The sequence below is a fragment of the Polypterus senegalus genome, chromosome 6, assembly GCF_016835505.1.
Source record: "Polypterus senegalus isolate Bchr_013 chromosome 6, ASM1683550v1, whole genome shotgun sequence".
In the NCBI taxonomy this organism is placed as follows: domain Eukaryota; kingdom Metazoa; phylum Chordata; class Cladistia; order Polypteriformes; family Polypteridae; genus Polypterus; species Polypterus senegalus.
The window spans coordinates 23,604,279-23,626,600 of NC_053159.1; the positions used below are offsets into that span (position 1 = coordinate 23,604,279).

The 22,322-nt window shown below is 43.5% G+C and overlaps 1 protein-coding gene across 2 annotated transcripts in view; it reads left to right on the forward strand.

Moving 5' to 3' along the window:
• The window catches only part of LOC120530872, a 55,434-nt gene that overhangs the window by 16,326 nt on the left and 16,786 nt on the right, over positions 1–22,322 (forward strand). For both annotated transcript variants that reach the window (XM_039755592.1, XM_039755591.1), the window contains 4 exons: positions 7,545–7,620; positions 11,401–11,451; positions 14,128–14,163; positions 19,069–19,212. In XM_039755592.1, the coding sequence (XP_039611526.1) occupies positions 7,545–7,620; positions 11,401–11,451; positions 14,128–14,163; positions 19,069–19,212 (307 nt within the window). The remainder of the gene's footprint in view (positions 1–7,544; positions 7,621–11,400; positions 11,452–14,127; positions 14,164–19,068; positions 19,213–22,322) is intronic.

Genomic DNA, 22,322 nt, shown 5'->3' on the forward strand with positions numbered 1-22,322 from the left:
GTATACTAATTAAAACCCACCAATTGCCATTTGCATTTGCGAAACAATTACTGGACCAGAAAGACAAATGACATTTAGAGGAAAATTAGAACAAAAAGACGCCTGCATAAAAATTACCCAAAGAGAGAAAAAAAAGCTCATTTACATACATATTTAAATAAAAATAGATTTTCAATGGCATTAACATGAAAATGAAAAAGGTGACAAGGGAAATTTCCATTTGCATACCAATCAAGATTAAGAACAGAGACATTCTAACAATATTTGCATAAATAGCACGGAAAAATGTTAAATATATTACAATTGAAATTAAAAACGCCAAATTATGATTGCATTTGCATGCTAATTACTTTTACATGAGAATTACAAACCAGAATGTTATGTCTGCATTTACATAACTATTAGAAGAAAGGCAGAGGGCATTTACATGAAAATTCAATCAATAAAAATAACAAGAAACGGAAAATGGAATCTGCAGAAAAATGTCATTTAAATAATGCTTGTTGCATTCACTACAGAAAAACAGAATGACTTCAAATTTCAATTCAATTAAGCATAACAACAGCACCCTCTCAAACCCAATTCAGGGTTGCCGGGTCGTGGAGCCCATCCTGGCAGTGGGCTGCCAGTCCATTGTTGGCCTCACTGATGCCCACACACGGACAATTCAGCATCTCCGGTTAGCTTAAGCTGAACCTCATTTTGGAGTCCCTGGAGGTGGACATTCAAACTCCAGAGCAACAGGAATTGAACCCACAATGCTGGGTCCACAAGGTGGCATCATCACCTACAAATCCACCTTTAATTCGTTTTTGTAATTTTTTTTGCTGTTTTAGGTGTATATGTTATTAAGACCCCATCCAGAGTGGGTTTCCAGCTCCTACAAGTGACCAAGCAGAACACCCTGCTTTGAAGAGAGTATAGGCTTGGTAATTCTCTGCAAACCACTAGCTGTGACCTGTAGTTGGTGCCACTGAGCTCACAAGCCCCAGGCACAATGACACCACCACAAGTCACAGGTTCAGTTCATCATTTGTTTTAACAAACACCTTCACGCAGGTTATATTTAAACACACACACAAGTACAATTGCTTCTTCTTCCTCTTCCTTCCACTCCTTATGGTGAACTTCATCCTCCGCCTCCATACTCTCTCAATGGATGTGAGGTGACTCCATTTGTACAAGACCAATAGGGGACTATTTCAGGGGTCACGACATATCCTGTGTGAAGCACTTCCGGGTCAGGGGGAAACACCTCAAAATAGGCAGAACTTCTGTTGTCATAGTGCCCTCTGGTGGCACTCAGGGCAGCCCTGTGGGACTACAGGTCCCATGATCCCCTGCAGATATCCAAACTGGGAGAAGCACCACCACCTCCCGTGTTTGGTGGTAAACTGTCCCAGTCCATTGTAGGCATACGTTTAATATGTCACTGTACTCTGTGCAAATATATTTTATAAATCGGCTTTTGTCTGCTCACATGCACAGCTGACACATCGCCAAGATTAAGCACAGGGGCTCACACAGAACTGCTAGGCAAGCAGTATGACATAAGATGGACTGGGACAAATGGCCAGCGGGCAGTCAGACTGTGAGATGCTGTAACTGGGTGCTATTTCTGTCTGTTAAGTCAGGATTGTTGTCTTGTTTGGCATTGCATGTTCGCCTAAGGGGGCCATGCATGTGATGAAAACAGTATAAAGCCTTGGCACATTACCCAGCACACCTTTGAAGCCAACAAATGGATGGGAGATGCCGCCACCTGTTCCTGAAAATGCCTTCCACTGCACCGACAACACAGACACACTCCATGGGTTTTGTCACTATCTTCATTCGTCTTTGTACCATAGGCGGCACTAAACAAAGCTAAGTTATTCCTCCTGTGTGATCTCTTACCACCATATCACTAGGGAGGGGTATCACCTTTTATAATATATTTATATAGATTCAGATTAAGGAAAATGCCACGATTACAAAAGAAGTCATTCCCAGGGAGCTAGTGCCCCCTGTCTGACACATCCATCCACTACACTACACCCCAGCTGCCCCATCTGGGATAGGAATCATTTGCCCTCTCAGCTGGGTTGCTTCTTCCATTACACTGTTCATCCATTATGGCCGGGTAAGTCAGCACTCTCCAACCCAGATGGGACGCCGGTCCTTCCATGTTCCCATTCACATAACATAGTGAAACACCCATTTATTAAAACACTCTTAATGGTATGTCCATCTGTTTTGATCATGTGGTGCATTTCTGAACGTCTGCTCACCAGACACGCCAGCCTTTCCACCCTTGTGACTTTGTGCTTCTTATCACCTGCCCGTGTCAGACATTCTGGCCCCGCTGTGAATGGTATGACACTCAGGCGTACAGCACACAGTTTACACAGTTTACTGGCCTGTGTTCATCAGACGTTACTGCCCTGTTGTGGATGTCGGGTGGCATTACTCCTGGGCAAGGGCACAGACACTGGACAGATGAACATCTTAACACTTTGTTTATACGAGAGCTGTTTAAAAAGTTTCCGCACTTTTTTTTAACTCTATTTATTAAGAATTTCAAAAACAAATGACATCGCTTTTCTACATAGTCATCTTCGTTTGAGATGCAATTTTCCCAGCGTTGTACCAACTTTTTAATGTCCAATTACTACTCCTCCTGCCTTCACCATTTCCAATGAACATATAAAAGTGTGGAAACTTGTTGAATGTCCCTTTCATATATAAATATATATTGTGAACCCGGCCCGGACACAGACGGGCGGACATGTTGTTTCTCAACCACCACACGTTTATTTACAATATTTACAAGAATCTAATTGGTCACACAGACCCAGTTCAGTGCACAAACGAACCCCAAATACAAAGTCCTGGCCACTCAATGCCTTTTCTTCGGGCCGCCTCCACAGCTCTCCTGAGCTTTGTCCTTCCGCCTCCCGACTCCAGCCTCGAATGAAGGGAGACGGCCCCTTTTATACAGGACCCGGATGAGCCCAAGGTGTTCCCGGCATTCCTCCTCTAGCCACGCCCCAGCGTGGCGGAAGTGCCGGCTGTCCTCCCGGCAGCTCTCCGGGTATCATCCAAAGTCTTCCCCCCAGCACTTCCTGGTGTGGCGGAAGTGCTGGGGCAACAGGTCCCCAAGGCATTGGGCGCCTCCTGGCGGTGACCACGGGCCCCTACAGGGTAGGGCTTCCATGCCCTCGACCCATGGCCCCCAGAACAACCCAGAAGGCAGCTACCACGTGATCCAGGGTGGGGTCAGACCCATATCCGGTCCCTCATGGCGTCCCGGCCGGGTCATGGCCCCTGGCATCCCTGACAATATATATATATATATTGTGACAGTAGGGGGCACTGGTGCTCCCTTGAACCCTCAGACACGACTCCAGACACTGGATAAAAGTCCAAGACTTCCTTATTATCGTTATCCCAGTGCACCAAGCACCTTCCACTCTTTTCATAAATCACCAAACACACAATAATCTCTCCTCCTCGCCCAGACACTTCGCCCTCCTTCCTCCCAGCTAGGGCTCACCGTCTGGGTTTCCCCAGAGTCCTTTTATACACCCTGACCCGGAGGTGTTCCTGCCCAATCAATCCACAGTTCCTTATTCCTTCCGGGTCAGGGTAAACAGCCCTTTTCTTCAACCCGGGAGCACGTTGTTTCTTCCTGTCACATGACCGTGACGTATAGGGCACAGATGAGCCCACAAGCCCCCCTACAGCGACTCCCAGCGGCCCCCAAGGTATCCAGCAGGGCTGTGTAAAAACACTCCAAGGTCCATAATGCCCTGCTGGAAGTCGGGGCACGATCCTGCTGTCGGGAGAGCTCCTCCTGGCGGCCTGGGGGGGAGGACCGGAGTATGAAGCCAGCAGTCCTCCACAATATATATATATATATATATATAGAGAGAGAGAGAGAGATAATTAAGTGCAAACTTTAATTATAATGAATTTTTATAGAAAAGGAGATTTACACAAGTGCAGGATGCCAGTGACTCTGCCATTGGCAGCTTCTTGGCCCTTCCGTCCATTCATTTGTTAACATGCTTTCTACTTTACATGGCGGTGAAAATCTAGAGACTATTCTGGGTGGGAATCAGTTATGGATGGGTGATGCCAATTAATCATGCTGCCCACACACTGGGCTATGCTACCACAGTTTGGAGGAGGGGTGGGCAAAGCCAGTGCTGGAGGGCCTCAGTGCCCCTGCAGGTTTTCATTCTGACCTAATGCTCAATTAGAAACAAATCCTTGCCAGTCTCAGACCTTATTTAATTTTATCGCCTGTTAGTCTGCAATGTTAGGTTCTTATATTGTATATTTTTTCCTTTCCAAGGATATCAAACAAATTATTTGAAGCTTAAAACGGATAATTTTCAGTATGTCACATTTTTTTATTACATTTTTTATTAAGCCAAATAGTGCATGATGAACACACACGGGTGTAAATGGATACAAGTTAGATGGAACTGCTGGTTCTCATCTTATTGCTAATAAGGAGCCATTGTAGATGCCACACGGGCTGTACAGCAGAAGAATGCGGACCCGGAAGGAGGAGATGGATGGATAGCCCCTATAAAAGTAGAAATGTTACTAGGGAATGGTTAGTTCCCCAGTGCACTAGATGGTAGCAGTCCTGGGTATCCATATCCAGTGGGAAACCAGCAGGGCATGCTGGGAAATGTAGTCTGGCAGGGCAGCCCTGCTGGGGTCACCATAGACATAGAATTACTAGACGCTGCATGATCAGCAGCATCATACATCAACGTCGCTGCCATATTGCGAGTGGCACTGCTGTGGAGTGAAGTAATGAATAATGTGCTGCTTGGGATTGTACAAACTGCTGTACGCTCCAAACCAGATCCCGGGGGATTACATTTCATAGGTAAGGCTGAACAATTGTTTTGGTTATATTTGGCCATTAGAAAATCCCGTTTTATAATCTTAGCACTCAAGGTCACCTACAATAAAATTTAACCACATTAGTAAAATTAAAACAAGAGAATGATAAATCAAAAAGAATAATGGACTTCCGTGTAACCCGGAAGTACTTTCATCAGGCAATTGCCCTGGCACCGGAATTACTGTAATAAAATTGACCGCACTCCCTTATTCAGGCGAGTTGGAGCTGGGTGGTAGAGAGGCAACACTTGACTGGAGGAGGGAAAAACGGTGGTGAGAGAGTATATTGTGGAAGGAGAGAGAAAGAGAGACCAGTGTTTTGTGTTTTTTGTAATACTTTTGGAGGTATTTTAAATAAAACCTGTTTATTTGTGTCTGGGACTGTGCTTCTGTGTTCATGTCGGGATTTGGGCAGGCTGATGCCTGGGTGTCCATCACACCATTAAAATAGTGAATGCAGGTGCTTAAGACTGAAATAAACAATTAATAGTGGGGTACCTTAACAAGTGAGACCATGAAAATGAAGCATCAAAATGTTACTTGAGCAACACATGCTTCATTGGCAGAAACTGACTTCTTATTAAGTAAGTGGGTTGGAACAAAACCTGCAGCCACTGTGGCCCTCCAGGACTGACATGACCCACCCCTGATTTGGAGGTACCAGACTTATGACCAGTGATAGGACCACAGTCCAGGTGTGAACGTGAGACTTTGAAGCATCAATGGCCATTTGTGGCAATCCAGTGTGCCAAATTGTGTAATATCAGTCGCCATGGAAATTAAAGAGACATGTGGTGGGCTAAGGACGTGTAGCTTCTTAATCTTCTGACCAAGTAATATGATTTGATTGTTGAGCAGTATTGGCAAAAATTACCAGAGACACCACAATATGATCTTATCACTACGTCTGGGTCACTCTGTAAAAAAACACTTTCATTGTTCCAATTGTTCCATTGTTCATCTTGAACAGAAGCTCAGGAAATGTAGACATATTACAGTAAACAACAACAATAAACCCCAAACACACAGAAGAATTGCAAAAATAGAGAAGATAAAAGGGCTAAAATAAGAGAGCAGGACTGAAATGAATTGTGGGAAATTCAGTGTTCTGTTTTAGAAAAAAATAATGACCATGTCACTGACAATTAATGTCGTATAGCTATAAACTTCCCAGTTGTGGCCACAACATCAAGCCCAAGATGGTGGTGCCACCTGTAAAGGAAATCAAAGGAGGGTCTATTCAGACTTCCAGTGCTCATCAATTCTGGAGCTCCACTGAACAGCTATTCAGATTGCATGATTTACATTTAGGACCTTAGGATGTCTGGTGTGAACAGTTCCCTTAAGGTCATTCCACAGCATCTCTGTTTGGTCAAGGTCTGGGATTTGACTAGGCCCCTCCAGAAGGAGGATTTTCTTCTTTTGAAGCCATTTCTATAGTACTATTACTTCAGTCTGTATGGTCGTTGTCCTGCTGCATTACCCAACCTCTACTGAGCTTCATCTCCCTAGGTTATCGGACAACCACCTTGTAGGATGCCTTGATAATCTTGGGAATTTATCCAGGTCCCAAAGTAGCAAAGCAGCCCCAAATCAAGAAGCTCCCTCCACTGTACTTCACCGTTGGGGTGAGGTTGCCATGTTACGTCGTGCCCTTTTTATGCTAATGTTATGTCAACCTTAATGTCATCAGTCCGCAAAGCATTTTCCCAATAGCGTTGTGGAGTATCATGGGGCGTCTTTGACACACTTCAGGCATGCAGTAATTTTTTTTGGTGGGGTGAACAGTGGCTTCCTCCTTAGTATCCTGCAATGGACAACATGCCTGTCCAATGTTTTGAGTGTGGTAGACTCACCAGCAGAGATGTTAACCTGCTCCAGTGATTCCTTCAAGTCCTTAGCTGTTACTCTAGGGTTCTTTTTTCATCTCTTTGAGAATTGCCTTTCATACCACTTCATCTCCATTTAGGCACAGTTTGTCTTACTGAGGACTGATGCATACCTCATCTCTTTGAAATTACTCAGCCACCATTTTGAGCTTCATGCAGATCAACAGTTCTTTTATCGGAGATCTTCTGAGATGTTCTTTTCTGCAAGGCAGGCTTCACTTTAACATTTACTTCAAGCTCAAGATGTTGGAGTCTTTCTGTATTGGTTAGAGTAGCTCTAAGCCCCACCTCCAGTCTCATTTCATTGGCTAATTCCTGGCTCCTGTTTGCTTCTTCTGAAGTCGTCAGCCCAGGGCTTCACACACTGTTTCCAATGTTATGTTCAATATTTAGAAGAACAACACAACAATTTGTGTGTTATTAGTTAAACAGACTGTTTTTTATTTATTATGGTAACGTAGATGAAGATCAGAGCATATTTAATACAAATGTATACATAAATGTGGCTGTTTTCAGTATTCACCTATTTTTTTCTTACCACTGTATATCACTCTGAATCCTTTGTATCCATCTAATTATATTTGAAAGGAATAATTAAAAAAAAAATGATGGTCCTGTTGCTGTTAATGCCTAATTAAAACTGTGGCTTTGACTCAGAATGAACAAAAACACAGAATCTTGTTGTATTGTAAGAAAAGAAAAACCTGCAAGTGAATTTCTTCTGATATCTGAGATGTGTGGTTCTTTCAGGCTCTGGTCGTTGGCTGAGTCAAATCATTTGCCGCCCCCGTCAGCGAAGACAGGAGGGGATGTGACTGCAGTAAAGGTGAGTAAAATACACAGAGGACTGGAGGTGAGTGAGAAGACCCCCCAAGAGACGCTGCCATCGAGCACGGGAGAGAGTAGCAGTGTGGCCGACAGGATTAGCAGCTTTCAGATACATTACAGAGATTTGAAGATGTTAAGATTTGCATTGGGTGTGATGAGGATGGACAGGATTAGAAATGAAGACACTAGAGGGTCAGCTCAGGTTTAGATGGTTGGGAGACAAAGTCAGAGAGGTGAGATTGCGTTGGTTTGGACATGTGCAGAAGAGAGATGCTGGGTATATTGGGAGAAGGATGCTGAGGATAGAGCTGCCAGGGAAGATGAAAAGAGGAAGGCCTTAGGTTTATGAATGTGGTGAAAGAGGACATGCAGGTGATGGATGTGACAGAGCAAGACATAGAGGACAGGAAGATATGGAAGAAGATGATCGGCTGTGGCGACCCCTAATGGAAGCAGCCAAAAGAAGAAGAAGAAGAAGAACATACATTACAGAGATTTAACTGTTTATAGCCTAGAAACACTTAAAGGGAAACTTACCTTTAGAAACAGGGTGGGTGCAAGAGAGACGTGCTTCAGTATTCGCGACTCCATAACAACATTCAAGATCTTTTGTAGCAATTATCCTAGAGTGTGAATGTGGTCTGTGGGTCTACATGGAGGCCACCAGATACCTAGGCCTTCATCCCAAAGGCAGCCTACTGCTATGAGACAGTGTGAAGAGATGGGTCTGCACGTGCATAGAAAAGGGTCCAGGATTACTTAAGCAGCAGACGTGAAGACGTCACGCACAGATTGGCATGCACGGAATACACATAATAAGTTCAGAGCTCGGCAATCTATTAGGCGACATAGGTGGCCACTATAAAGTACTGTCATGTGGGGGGCACCACTTAAGAAACTTAAGGGACATGTGCTCTAGACACTGAGGGGGACTCTCAAGGTAAATGAAATTTGATGACTCTGAGTGGGCACTGTTACCCGCTGGACATTGTTTATGAAAGTAAAAGTGCACACGTTCTGTACACCAAGGGGTGTGAGCTCCATTAAGTCCATAGTATAAACACAAGGGGGTGCCATCTGTGCTACCGAAGGGAACTCCAAGAGGGAACCCCCAGTCACTGAATTCTCATAATACCAACTAACTGCTATGGACAACAAGGGGTGACCTCCATCCACACCACCTATGGCTCCAAATGGGCTCCAACCAGAGTGTGTTCCTATTGAAATGAGAACATGTAGCGTAGCTAGCGCCACAGAGATTGGAAAGACTCCCAAATTTTCAAAGTGGAGGTTTAAAATTCCTGCATGGACGCTATGGGCTCTCTTTTGGCAGATCCAACATGCTGATCATTAGAGGAGCAATGAGGATGAAGGAAAGGTGCTCTGGAGTTGACCCCCTGATTTACTTAATGGAGTGCTGGTGAGCTCAGGGCCACCTTAACAGCGTCATAAGACCCCCAGACAAAGTAGTGCACTGGGGCCCCCTGTTTCGATAACAAATCAGAAACACACATAGGCATCAGAAACATGGTGGTCCCCTATGCTCCTGGGGCCCCCATTTTAAGACGGCCATGAGCCGCAAGCTTAGTTGATCTTTGTTTTGTGATCTTCTTTTTGATTTCTTGTGGAAGAACTTTTTGGACTTTGATTCAATCTTTAAATGAAAAAAAAACTTTTTCTTTTTACTTTTCATCATTTTTCATTGCAGAGCTCCTGAAGGTGCAGTCTTGTCAATACTTGTAAATAGTCCATTTGATTCTAACATTCTTGTGTGTCATTAACGTGATTGACTTGGTCACTGGATTTGCATGACACTGATTTTTGCTTATGTTTTTTTTTATGCACTTGTTGCAATAAAAGGACATCTTTGGATTTCTTCTCAATGTATGACTGTGTCTGCCTCACTCACTACTGGTTTTGATTCAGTTCATAAGCTACGAGATGCCCAGGGATCAAAATCATGCTTGGGTTGAAGGGGCTCAGGACATCACAAGCAGCATGAGAAGTGGGATTGTCACATACCACATGCAACTTGACATCACTCTCCAGAATGGATGAAATCACATAACTTCATAACACTTGGAGCTAAAGCCTGAGATAAACTCCTACCTAACCTACTTGGCAGGCCCTGAACATGTCAATCTGTCCAAAACTCAAGCTCAAAATGGTGCTACTTGGTCTCGGCTCATGACCTTGCTGCTAGGTCTATTAAATTTTAAGATTCTATTCTGTTTTTAACAGAAGTGCTCACAAGGCTTTACTTCAAAGACCTGCAAAGTGAACTTCTACAGTAGGCTGCAGGAGGTGTGTGGTCAGACCAGATGATGGCTTGCAGTTTTCAGATAGAGCTTACTTGGGGCCAAGTCCTTGGCATGAGTCCATTGCTGCAAGGCCCCTGTTGTTCATGGCCTTAGTTCAATTAAATGAGTGGGTAGATGTGTGGGGCAACAAGTTGGCAACTTGTCAAGGGCAGATGTCACTTAAATGCTAGGAAGTTTTTCTTCACTCAATGAACCACATTAGAACCAAGAAATAAATTACCAAGTGGCTTGGTGGAGAGCCTGACTTCAGGGACCTTCAGAACTCAACTTGAAGTTACTTTAGAGAATCGATGTGAACAGGATGGATGAGCTTGATGCTGTCATGATAGACTGAGATGGATGAGCTTGATGCTGTCATGATAGACTGAGATGGACGAGCTTGATGCAGTCAATGGTGGCTCAGTCAAACCCCAATGGTTGTTCATAAGGATGCTGCATCTAGCTGAAGTGAAGGACCATCAGCTAATGGTAATTCACAGATCATTGTTCATAAATATGTCTTTATACAAAGAACCATAGACTCATGAAACGAATTATAAAGTAGTACAGTGTTTAGCTGGACTTTAAGGACCTTCAAAAATTGACTTGAAGTTATTTTAGAGAATCAAAGTGGACAGGATGGAAAAGCTTGATGCAGTCACGATAGAGATGAATGAGATTGATGCAGTCAATGATGGTTAAGTCAAACCCCCAAGTACAATGGCTGTTCATAAGGACACTGCTTTTAACTGAAGTTGAGGACCATTAGGCTAAGGGTAATTCAGAGATCATTGTTCAAAAATATGTCTTTACACAAAGAACCATGGACACATGAAGTGAATTACTAAGCAGCGTGGTGTTGAGCTGGACTTTAAGGACCTTCAGATTTCGACTTGATGTTATTTTGGAGAATCCAGATAAATAGAATGGGTGACTTTGTTGGACTGAATTGCCTTTTCTTGTCAAAATTGTTCTACTGTAAAGTATGAACCAGTGAATAGTTGGACAGATGGATGGATGGTATATTTTGAGATGTGATAAGTCAATTTCTTTCAAAACCGGTCTCAGTAGATCTTAGAGACCCCGAGTGTGACAATGTGAACACAAAACAAATGTGCAGACGGATGTCTTGCTGAAGGCTGGTCCGAGCCCCTCAGATGCACATTACATTTGTGGATTTGTCAACTCCAGCATCTTCTGCACGCCTTAACGATGGCAGCCCATATCGGTTAAGTGAAATCCCTGAGTGTAATGATTCTTCATAAGGACGCTGCCACCCATTGAGGTGAAGGCCCAGAAGCTAGAGGACCATCCACTGTTTCTTTTTTTTTATTATTTGCCTCTTTTCATTGCCTCTAACTTCTTATATTATTGTAATTATTGCTCAGTTTTGTTTGCCCTGTTAAAAGTTTAAATGTCACAGTTTAACCATCTGTTATCTGATAGGTGATGGCCACTGATATTTGTCTCTTTTGCAGAAGCTGTCAGTGGTGACAGACGACACTGTGAAGGACAGTCTTCAGTCACAAGTGAGTGTCTCTAAGCATGCAGGGAGACAAATCCACATCATAATTCTTTACATTTATATAGTGATTTTCTTACTACTCAAAGTGCTTATAGTGTTTAGAACTTTGTGACCTTGAGGGGGTAAACGACAGAGGGGCTAACAGTCGAAGTTAGTGGTGCTCTCTTACTTATTCTGTTCTGCACACTGGAGAATTTCTTAAGGACTGGAAGATATCAGATGTCCCTTAATATAAAAAAGGTAATTGGGTGGATCCAAGTAACATTAAGACAGTAACTGTAACATGCATCATGGGTAAATTAATGGAAGCAATTATTAAGGAAAAGATCAAGCAACAAATGTGAACAGTCAGCACTGGTTCAGACGGTGGAGGTTGTGTTTCATTAATATGCTGGAACTCTGTGAGGAAGCAACAAAAGGACACAATCAGACCAGGGCATAATATTTTGATTTCCAGAAGGATTTCCACATGAGAGGTTAATGATAAAACTAAACAAAGCACGCATTCAGGGCACTGCATATATCCATCCATTTTCCAACCCGTTGAATCCAAACACAGGGGTCTGCTGGAGCCAATCCCAGCCAACACAGGGTGCAAGGCAGGAACCAGTCCCAGGCAGGGCGCCAACCCACCTACATCCACACACTAGGGACAACTTAGAATCACCAATCCACCTAACCTGCATGTCTTTGGACTGTGGGAGGAAACCGGAGTACCCAGAGGAAACCCACGCAGACATGGGGAGAACATGCAAACTCCACGCAGGGAGAATCCGAGAAGCGAACCCGGGTCTCCTAACTGCGAGGCAGCAGCGCTACCACTGCGCCACCGTGCTGCCCCACTGCATATATGTGGATACAAAATTGACTTAAACACCAGGAACAAAGGTTATGGTGCAAAGAACCTTTCCAGAATTTGGTGAGGTTAGCAGTAGCATTCCTTAAGGGGTTAATGCTCCGGCTGTTGCTCTTTAAATTATACATACCTCATCTAATAAGAATATGAGTAACAAGCCCAATAGGTTTAGGTTAATGGGCAGATGATGTAGAATCAGTGTCATTGTTAAAGTGTGGAGTTGGACAGCACACAGGTTTGGGCAGATTTGTGTCAAGTGACATTTAACGAGAGGTACTACACGTATTAAGAATGAGACAAATCCAAGAAAAAGGTTTGGGGTAACCACTCCGAATATCTGAATAATATGGATAAGAAAACAGCGAATAATCTTAACAGACGGATTCCACAACCGATGTGAATTCTATTAGGCTGTATGTTGGTTTTCTAGATGAATGGCAAGACGGGACAAGTTTTTAAGGTAAGAGATGGAAGTGAGGTCATCTTCAGGGTCGGAAGTGAGGTTGCAGTGAGGATATCAGGAGGTCTTTTCTTCTGAGGGTCTGCAGAAGAAGAACAGGCATTAATGCTCATCGTCAACTCCCTTTCCAGCTTATCATTCTCTTTAGTTAAGCTCACCGGCTGCCTCCCAATGCGCATGTGTGTCACAACGTATTAAGCAGAAATGATTGATTTGAAAACATGATGGGAGGTCTGAAACTTAAAAGTACATCTTATGAGAAGGACATAGGAGTCAGTATGGACTCATCACCATCTATATCCAGACAGCGAACAGAAGCAATCAAGAAAGCTAATGGGACGCCAGGTTGTATCATGGCGTGTGGAGTCAAAGGAGGGTATGATTAAGCTTAAAAGATGTCTGGTGGGGTGTCAGCTGGAGTGCTGTGCTCAGTTTGTGTCTACAGGACACAATCAAGACACAGCAGCAATAGTGAAAGTCCAGAGAATGGCGACTAGGCTGATTCTGAGACTGAGAGGCATGAGCTGTGAGGAGACACCAAAGGAGTTGAGGCTTTACAGAAATTAAGAGGGTACATGACTGAGGTTTTTTAAAATTATGAAGGGAATTAGTCCAGTCGATCTCTGTAGTTACTTTAAAATAAATTCTTCAACAAGGAGACGGGTGGGAAATTGTTAAGGGCAGATCTTGCACAAATGTTAGAAGGTTTTTCTTCACACAAAGAACTGCAGACCCTTGGAACAGATTACCAAGTAGTGTGGTGGAAAGCAGGACTTTAGGGACCTTCAGATCTCAACTTGATGTTATTCTGTTCTCTTCACAATTGTTCTGATGCTCTAAAGTATAAATCAACTGATAGATGGATAAATGGACAGACGGGTTGATGAACAGGTGGACTGATGGTACACTTAGGGATGTGATGGGCCAGTTTCTTCCAGAACTGCAACCATTGCTTCTAACACCCCAAGTATGATATTGTGGACACAAAACAAATAAGCAGATGGACATTTTGTTGCAGGATGGTCCCAAGTACTCAGATGGGCATTTTTTATTTATTGCTCTTACATTTGTGGATTTGTCATCTCAAGCATCTCCTTCTTTCCTCTGCCCCCCTTTATCGATGGTCTTCCATGCAGTTAATGCTGCCTAAGTTTAACCCCTGACTACAATGGCAGCTCATAAGGACACTGCCTTCAGTTAAAGTGAAGGTCCACCAGTCCGAGGACCACCCACAGATTCATTTTTTTTAATTTATACCATTTTGTCTATGACTTCTTATATTCTTGTAATTTTTGTTCAGCTTCACTGTTTAACAATTCATTATCTGACATGTGATGGAAATTCATAATCTGTTTGTTTTGCAGAGGCTGTCAGTGGTGGAGGAAAATCTTCGGTCACGGGTGGGTGTCTCTAAGCATGTAAATCCATGTAGTGTTTAGAACTCTTACCTTATAACCTCCAAGGGGTGGGAGGCAGAGGGGCAGAAAGTCAGAGGTCATTTACTGTGGGTATTGAGGACAGGAGGTGGTGGAGGTCAGGATGCCCTGCGGCCCAGCTACTCAATGAGGGTGTTGCGATTGATGCTTTAGCCTGGCCTTTTAGGCCTTAGATGTAAGTGTCATGAAGAAGGGAGAACGTTCTACTATTTCTGAAGTGAATCCATGACCCCCCAGTTCCATGTTTAGTGTGAACATTGGGAGATGGGCCTCTAGCGGTAATGGGTAAGCTCCGGCTCTGTTTCTCAGATTGAAGATGTCTAGTCACCACACTGCTCCACCATTTCTTCACCTCTTTTTGAGCGCCCACTCTATTACCAATGTTGGGCATCAGGGTTTAAGTGGATCCCATGATAAGTGGAGAAAGTTTTAAAAACATTTGTCAGATGACAGGAAACTTAGAATTCCAGTCGGACAAAAACAGAAGTCAAGAAGCAGTCAAATACATCAAAACAGGCCACAAATTTGTATTGGTCAACTGTATAAAAAACTCCCTTCACTCATTGGTCAAGGGCCCGGTCTTCATTTCTAAAGCTCAAATGTGCTTGCACTACTCACTTTCCAGAAGTATTTATTTAACAACACAATGCCTACAAAAGTATTCACTTCCTTGAATGTTTTCACGTTATTATTATACACAACGGATTTAATTTGAATTTATAAAGCTGATCCACAGAAGAATGTCAAAATGAAAACAAATCTCTGTTTACAATTTAAATTTAAAACAAAATATAACCAATCCCATAAATATTCAGCCCCTGCAAGTCAGTACCTTTGGCAGCCTCTATTGTCTCTCCGCACTTTTCCTCCATTCTTCTTCTTTGCAGCACTGTCAGGTGGCATGGAGGTCACGAGTCAGCAGCCTTTGTCAAGTCCTGCCGCAGACTCTCAGTTGGATTGAGTCCTGAACTCTGACTCTGCCACTCCATTGTTGTTTTTGCATCATTTCGGTGTAGCTTTAGCTTTATGCTTCATAATGCTTTGACCTTTCCCGGCCGATATCACTATACCACACCACCGAATGTAGTGTATGTGAGTTGGATAGCAGATCACCCTCAAAACACCCTCGGACCCCTTCCTGCAATACTGATATCGCCGACTTAGCCCCCCTTTACATCAACGGCGATTGTGTGGAGAGGGTCCATACCTTCCGGTTTCTCGACGTCCTTATCTCCACTGACATCTCCTGGACAGACAACATCACAGCAGTCATCAAGAAGGCTCAGCAGCGGTTACACTTCCTGAAGGTCCTCAGAAAGCACAACCTGGACTCCAACCTGCTACTGACCTTCTATCGCTCGTCCATCGAGAGCCTGCTGACGTACTGTATCACAGTATGGTACGGCAGCTACACCATGGCAGACAGGGAGAGGCGTCAGAGAGTGGTAAAGGCAGCACAGAAGGTCATCGGCTGCCCTCTCCCTTCCCTGATAGACATTTACTCCTTCCGCTGCCTCAGTAGAGCAAAAAACATCATCAAGGACAGCTCCCACCCTGGCTCTGGTCTGTTTGACCTGTTGCCTTCAGGGAGGCGCTACAGGTGCATCACAACAAGGACAAACAGACTCAAGAACAGTTTTTTTCCCAAAAGCCATAACCATTCTAAACTCACACATGCACTGACTACACAGTCTAACCCCCCAACCCCTGGACTTCCTTCTAGCCATCAACTGTGCAATATTCAATATCTAAATGGTATTGATAATAACTGTGCAATATCTGTATACTGTACAATATCATTACTCCCAGGGTCCAACATCCACTACTCACTGCACATGATTATCATTATTGTGCAATATTTAAATTATGTGCAATAACCACCTCTTGAACCCTCAGGTATCACGCTGGACTCTAGGTGAAGATATCACTAGTCTTCTTTTATTGACTTTTACGTGCACCAAGCACCCCCCTCTGCACACTATTCATACCTCAAATAAACTATTAAACACAATTATCACTCCTCCTTGCCCAGACACTTCGCCCCTCTACCTCCCAGCTCAGCTCAGCGTCTGGGTTTTCTCTGTGTCCTTTTATATCCCCTGAACTGGAGGTGTTCCTGCCCAACAGTCCACAAGTCCTTATTCCTTCCGGGTCAGGGTAAACAATCCATATCTTCACCCCGGAAGCACGCCGTCTCTTCCTGTCCTGGGATTGTGACACACTTCCGGGGTATAGGGCACATATGAGTCCACGGGCCCTCCTACAGCGACTCCCAGTGGCCTCCCGTGTATCCAGCAGGGCCGTGCGTAAAGACTACAAAGTCCATAAGGCCCTATTGGAACTCGGGGCCCGTCCATGCTGTCGGGAGAGCTCCTCCTGGTGGCCTGGGGGTTAGGACCAAAACTTGAAGCCGGCCATCCACCACAAACCCAATAGTGCAATAATTATTTATTCTTTCCAGTATTGAAATAATGTGCAATAACTCAATAGAGCAATAGTTATTATTTTTTCCATATGTACATAGTGTCACATAACTTTTTTGCAACTTCTTTGCATCTTTTTGAACCATTTGTTTATTTGCTTATTTACTTGTTGTGTTCTATATACTGTATATGTCTGCACTGAAGGAGCTGCTTTTAATGTATAGTGACAATAAAAGGCATTCTATATGATAACTAATATAACTTACACAATCTCTTAATCTTATATATAAAAAAAACTTTACAGACATACATGGCAACAACCAAATTCATGGACGCACCCCCCTCAACCCACATGTATGTGAATGACTGAAAGGAAAAAAAAAACCTTTTGCCCCAGACAAACCGCAAAATCCCGCAGTTTCCAGACACTTCTAATAAAGTTAGTCCATTTTCCTTGTCCTCTTATCCTGCCCACAGTCCCCAAACGCGCTACCCCAGATAAGCAAGGATTGCTCTAATGTCACCCACTTTAACCGTCCCATCCGTTTATACTTTAGAGCGGGTCGGCCGGGCAAAGTCTTCGAGGTGGCTACCTCCGCAAGCAGGCGAGGCTATCCTTTCTCTGACTGTGGATAGTCAATGTTTAACGCTTTTGTGCCTCGTTTTTCAGTGTGTGTTGAAAACCTTTTCTCTTTCTTTTTCACCCCTTCTTGTCTTACGCGGTCTTCTTCAAATGCATCCTGGTGTCCTTTCTCCATGACAATCCTTGGAAACCACAGCAACAGACCACCCCCCCAAGGTCTGTTTTACAACCGTCTGCCCAATGTGCCTGATTTTTTATTAAGGATGCATAGACAGCTACAGGGTTGACTTTGAGGACGGCTAAGAGACAAAAGCAAAATCAAAAAGCATTAATGTGGCTGTACCACATGCTGGAAAACAAATCTTTTCCCATTGAATACACATTTTGCCTTCATAAAGCACCCAGGAGAAGCAGCCCCACCACCTGATGCTGCCACCACCACACTTCATGGTGACACTAGTGTGTTTCTGGTCATGTCAAGTGTAACAGGGTGTTTACTTTGATGGCCATTAGACCACAGAACCTTCATCCAGCTGACTTCAGGGTCTCTCTTCATGTACCCCTCTATGTGTTTGTGGTTTTATCTTTTCCACTCTTCCATAAAGCTGTGACTGGTGAGGCACCTGGGGTCACAGCTGTTGTCCTCACAATCTTTCCAGTCCCACTCAATGTCGCTTCTCCCTCCTTCTGACTTCTCACAGGTCTTTTGATGGTCTTCCTCACTACTCTGTTTCTTGCACGATGACTCAGGTTTTATGGATGGCCTGATTTTGGTAGATTTACAGTTTCCATTCCTTCCTGATTGATTTTTTTGGACTCCAAGGATATTTTCAAGTCTCCATCCGTCCTGACTTGTGGTTTTCAGTCAGCTTTTTGTGGAGTTGCTCGGAGTGTTCTTTGGTTTTCATTGTGTAGATTAGACCACCAGACTTCTTCTTCTTTTTCTTTTGGCTGCTCCCATTAGGGGTTGCCACAGGGGATCATCTTTTTCCATATTTTCCTGTCCTCATCATCTTGCTCCGTTACATCCATCACCTGCATGTCTTCTCTCACCACATCCATAAATCTTCTCTTAGGCTTTCCTCTTTTCTTAGACCACCAGACTGAGTCACCACAAGTTGGAACGTCCAGATCAGGTGCATTTATACGACAATCAGTGGAAACCCCAGACAGGTGCCCTCCAATTCTGTGACCTCTAAACTGTTTGGCTACCTCACTGATGATTTGGGGGGTCTCATGGTAAAGGAAGTGAAAACATATGAAATCAATTATGTTTCTGTTTTATATATTTGTTAAAACTTGCAATGGGGTGAATACTCTTTATAAGCATTGTATGTTTTCTGGGAACTGGTGAGCATATGGATGGATGATGTGGATTATGGGGTATGGGTACCTTGAGATTTGTTTATAGACATTTTCATATCATTTACTGTTCTTCAGCATTGCCCACAACCCCGCTAGGCCACCATTGAATTTCATTGCATGGTAAATTTAGTTATCCCTGTTTTCCTTTAAAACATGAGATTCAAAAATTTTCTCAGAAATTACTCCAGACAGTGTAGGATAAGCAACCGATACAAAAATATCAGTTTTGGGTGGTGCACTTTTTAATTCATAAGGCCATTTTTGGAACCTCCTGATGTTTTTTTGTTCAAATGAGCAGAAGTAAATTCAGCTCTTAGTCTCAAGAGAAACTGCTTTGCTCAGAAGATCTCACTTTCTATTTCTAAAATGAAAAGCAGGGGCACACATGTGACCACATTTTGGTTGCTTGCTAACTTGAGGTTTAGAAGCAGAGACCGTTTGACAGAGAGGATTTGTTCCCCTCCCCGATCTGACTAACGTGTTCAAATCTTTCTCCAGATTGTAATGTGGGAGGAGACCCGGCAGAGCCTGCAGGAGAAGATTTACAGGGAGCCGATAGCCGGCTGGGAAGGCCCTAGCGTCCTGTCGCTTGGAGAAGCCATCTGGTCCTCACTTGTGTATCTCCAAGACAACTACACTCAGGTATCGTGCTGCTTCCTGTTTGTGGAATCCCCCTTTGCAGACGTTTTCTTTTTTAACGTCCTTCCTGCACCTTCTTCCCCTTTTGTACACAGCGGTTTACAGCAAGCTACTATCATGGCGAGACATTTGTGATTGGAGGGCTTATTCACTTAAATAATAAAAGCAAACCACTTGAGTGCCATCTGCGGGGGTGTGTGAGTGACCATGCAGTTAGTGAAGTAGTCAAATGGACTGCAGCTGCCCTTTGAACCCTGCAGACTCCATTGATTCTGCCCACTTTTTTATGAGGTTGGGACTGGCAGTGGCATTTCACCCAGGAGTATTTGAACGATTAAAGTCTTGTGGGACCCCAAAGATTAAAATGTTCTCCATGTCCATCAGTTATCAAACTGGTAGATCCCTGTGACTGGCAATGCACTGTAACCTCAACTGCCCTTTAATTCTAAATGGCTTGGCTGGCACTGCCATTGAGCCTTAACACTGGACTGACACTGCCCTCTAGTGTCCATAGTGTGTTGAGGCACTGCATTGACAACTCAAATAAGGTTCAACTATTAGTACAACACAACCTTAACTCTTTTAGGACTAATTTTTTTTTTTGTTTCTTATCTCCCAGGGCTGAATATTTTTCCAAAAACTAACATTTTTTAAAAAAGAACACAAAGCAATTGTTTAACATATCAAATCAACAAAAAATATTTACTTTTGACCAATGTTACTGTCTTGCATGTTGTATGAGCCTGCATATTCTATGATTTCACATACATATCACATACATTTTACACAGCAAAGTCCTGCAAAGTCTGATCTCGCTCAAAGCAGCCAATTTCAGTCATTGCCACATTGCACTGCTTACAATACGTGTTGCTTTGGTGCCTACTCTTCAATTGTCTGTTGCTGCACTTTCTCACATATATCGTTAGTGTGTACTGTAGAGAGACAAGTCACCCTTTTGCCATCGTGCCATTCCACTGCCACCAAGTTTTCTGCCCGCATGAAAACCGTATTGTCACCTCTTTTCATCTTCTGAAACTTTATGAACTTTATGCATGGCATTATAGCCTGGCTCTCCCCATGGGATTTGCTCCTGTTTATTACAGAAGTGAATAAAACTTTGCAGCAGCACGTACCTATCACCATACTGCATAACCTGTCCAAAGCCACCAGGGGACAAAGTTTGTTTGTACCAATGCTCCCTGAAGTTATATCACCAGTTCTGTCCCATCTCTATTTGTAATACCACAGCACACTTCATCTCGTCTTTTGTTGTGGGTTTACACTTTGAAAAACGAGAATGCGATGCAAACGCAGCCCGCGATTCAAAAAATTTCTCTGCCTACCTGTTTGTCTCGTCTGACGGTAGCTGAAAAGCAGCATCAGGAGAGAGCAGCCTGAAGTACAGCAGCTGGTGATCTGTCATGTCCAACAGCAAGTCATGCCGTCTTGTGAAGTCCAGCAGCCAGATCGGCTCTCAACGAATCAATGTCTGTGTATTTATCCCACGCGAACCTTGCCGTCGCCATTAACAGCTGATTATCGCCCTCTATCCCTGGATGTCGACTTTAGTCGACATTCGCCCTCAACCCCTCCTGTCGACAAAAGTCGACATCCGTCCTGAAAGAGTTAAATTACTGCTCTGGAACTATTAAGATACCTGGGGTGGTTCTTCGGTGGTCAAACATACTGGCACTATTTTTTGACCCTGGGAGTATCACTTGACACTGTCCTGATTGCCTCTGCTTCACTAAACATTTTAAAATTTCCCTTTATGATTTTGACAGGCGTCACAATAGCTATACAAATATACTGGTGCCAGCTTTGGCCGTTTGAGGTTCTGATGACACTACCCTGTGATCCAATCTGGCATCGTCTGGTGTCTCCAAGCTACTAGAATGACACCTCTACAGTATGTGACCCCAAACTGCTAGACTGGCACTTCCATATAATTCCCCACCCAGTTGACAGGCACTGCCATATAAGTTCTTTTAGTAGTTGAGGGTCATCCAAGTTCTTAGTTAAGTGCCCAGACACACCATGGACACCAGAGGGCAGTGTTAATCCAGTGTTAAGGTTCTACAGCAGGGTCAGTTAAGTCCTTCAAAATCTGAGGGCAGTGGACTGTGTCTCCCAGTCACTAAAACTGTCACCTCCATGTGACCCCAACCTGACTCTGCCTTGTGACTCGCCAGTTTCTGAACTAATCCTGGTCAGCGATTTTTCAGAACTTGATTGGCACTCTCATCTTTTTCCTACTTGCTCTGCTGGGGCTTCATTTTAACCCTCATCTGCTGAACCTGGCAGAGAGAAGGGAGAAGGACCAGAAGAAGAGACACTTAACTGTTAGACTCGCTAATCTTGAAATCAGGAGTTGAGAACAATCTGTTGCCAAGCCCAAAATGATAACCTTAACCCAGTGGTTCTCAACCTGTGGGGGCTAGGGGGAAGTAACAAAAAGTGGGTGCGAAGATGTGAAAAAAAGAAAACAAGAATCAAAAATATGAAAAAAACATCTGTTGAAACCAAAACAAATTAATGTAAACTACATTCTGATGCTAGAACAATAAATATAGAGTTAGATAAATGTCGATAAAAATTAAGTAGGCATAATAAAGTATGCATCTACGTTTCAAAAAAATGTTAAGGGGGGGCGCGATTAAAACTGTTATGAAAACTTGGGTCACAAATACTTAAAGTTTGAGAAACGCTGCCTTAACCCAAAGTTTAAGAAGCTCTTTTGTCAAGAAGCACTAAATTAAGAATATTTAGCACAGACCTTTCAAGAATTTATCTGCGATCTCGGACAAAAGTGACGGCACTGATCTTTATTTTACTGCAGTGCTGACACTTCAGGTGAAATCACCTAGCAAGGTCATAGCATCTGCTCCAAAAATGGCAATGCCCATAAAAAAGCAAAATGACAATGGAGAAAAAGTGCAAAACCGTTAATGTTACCTCGTTTTTACTTACAAAACCATACAGTAAATAGATGTGTATTCAGCACATACAGTACTTCAAAACCCAAAATGGGTATAAAAAGGATCAGAAAAGCACAGCAGAAGGTTCCTGAAAGATTTAAAATGAGCTCATTCGTAACATCAACGAGTGGTCAC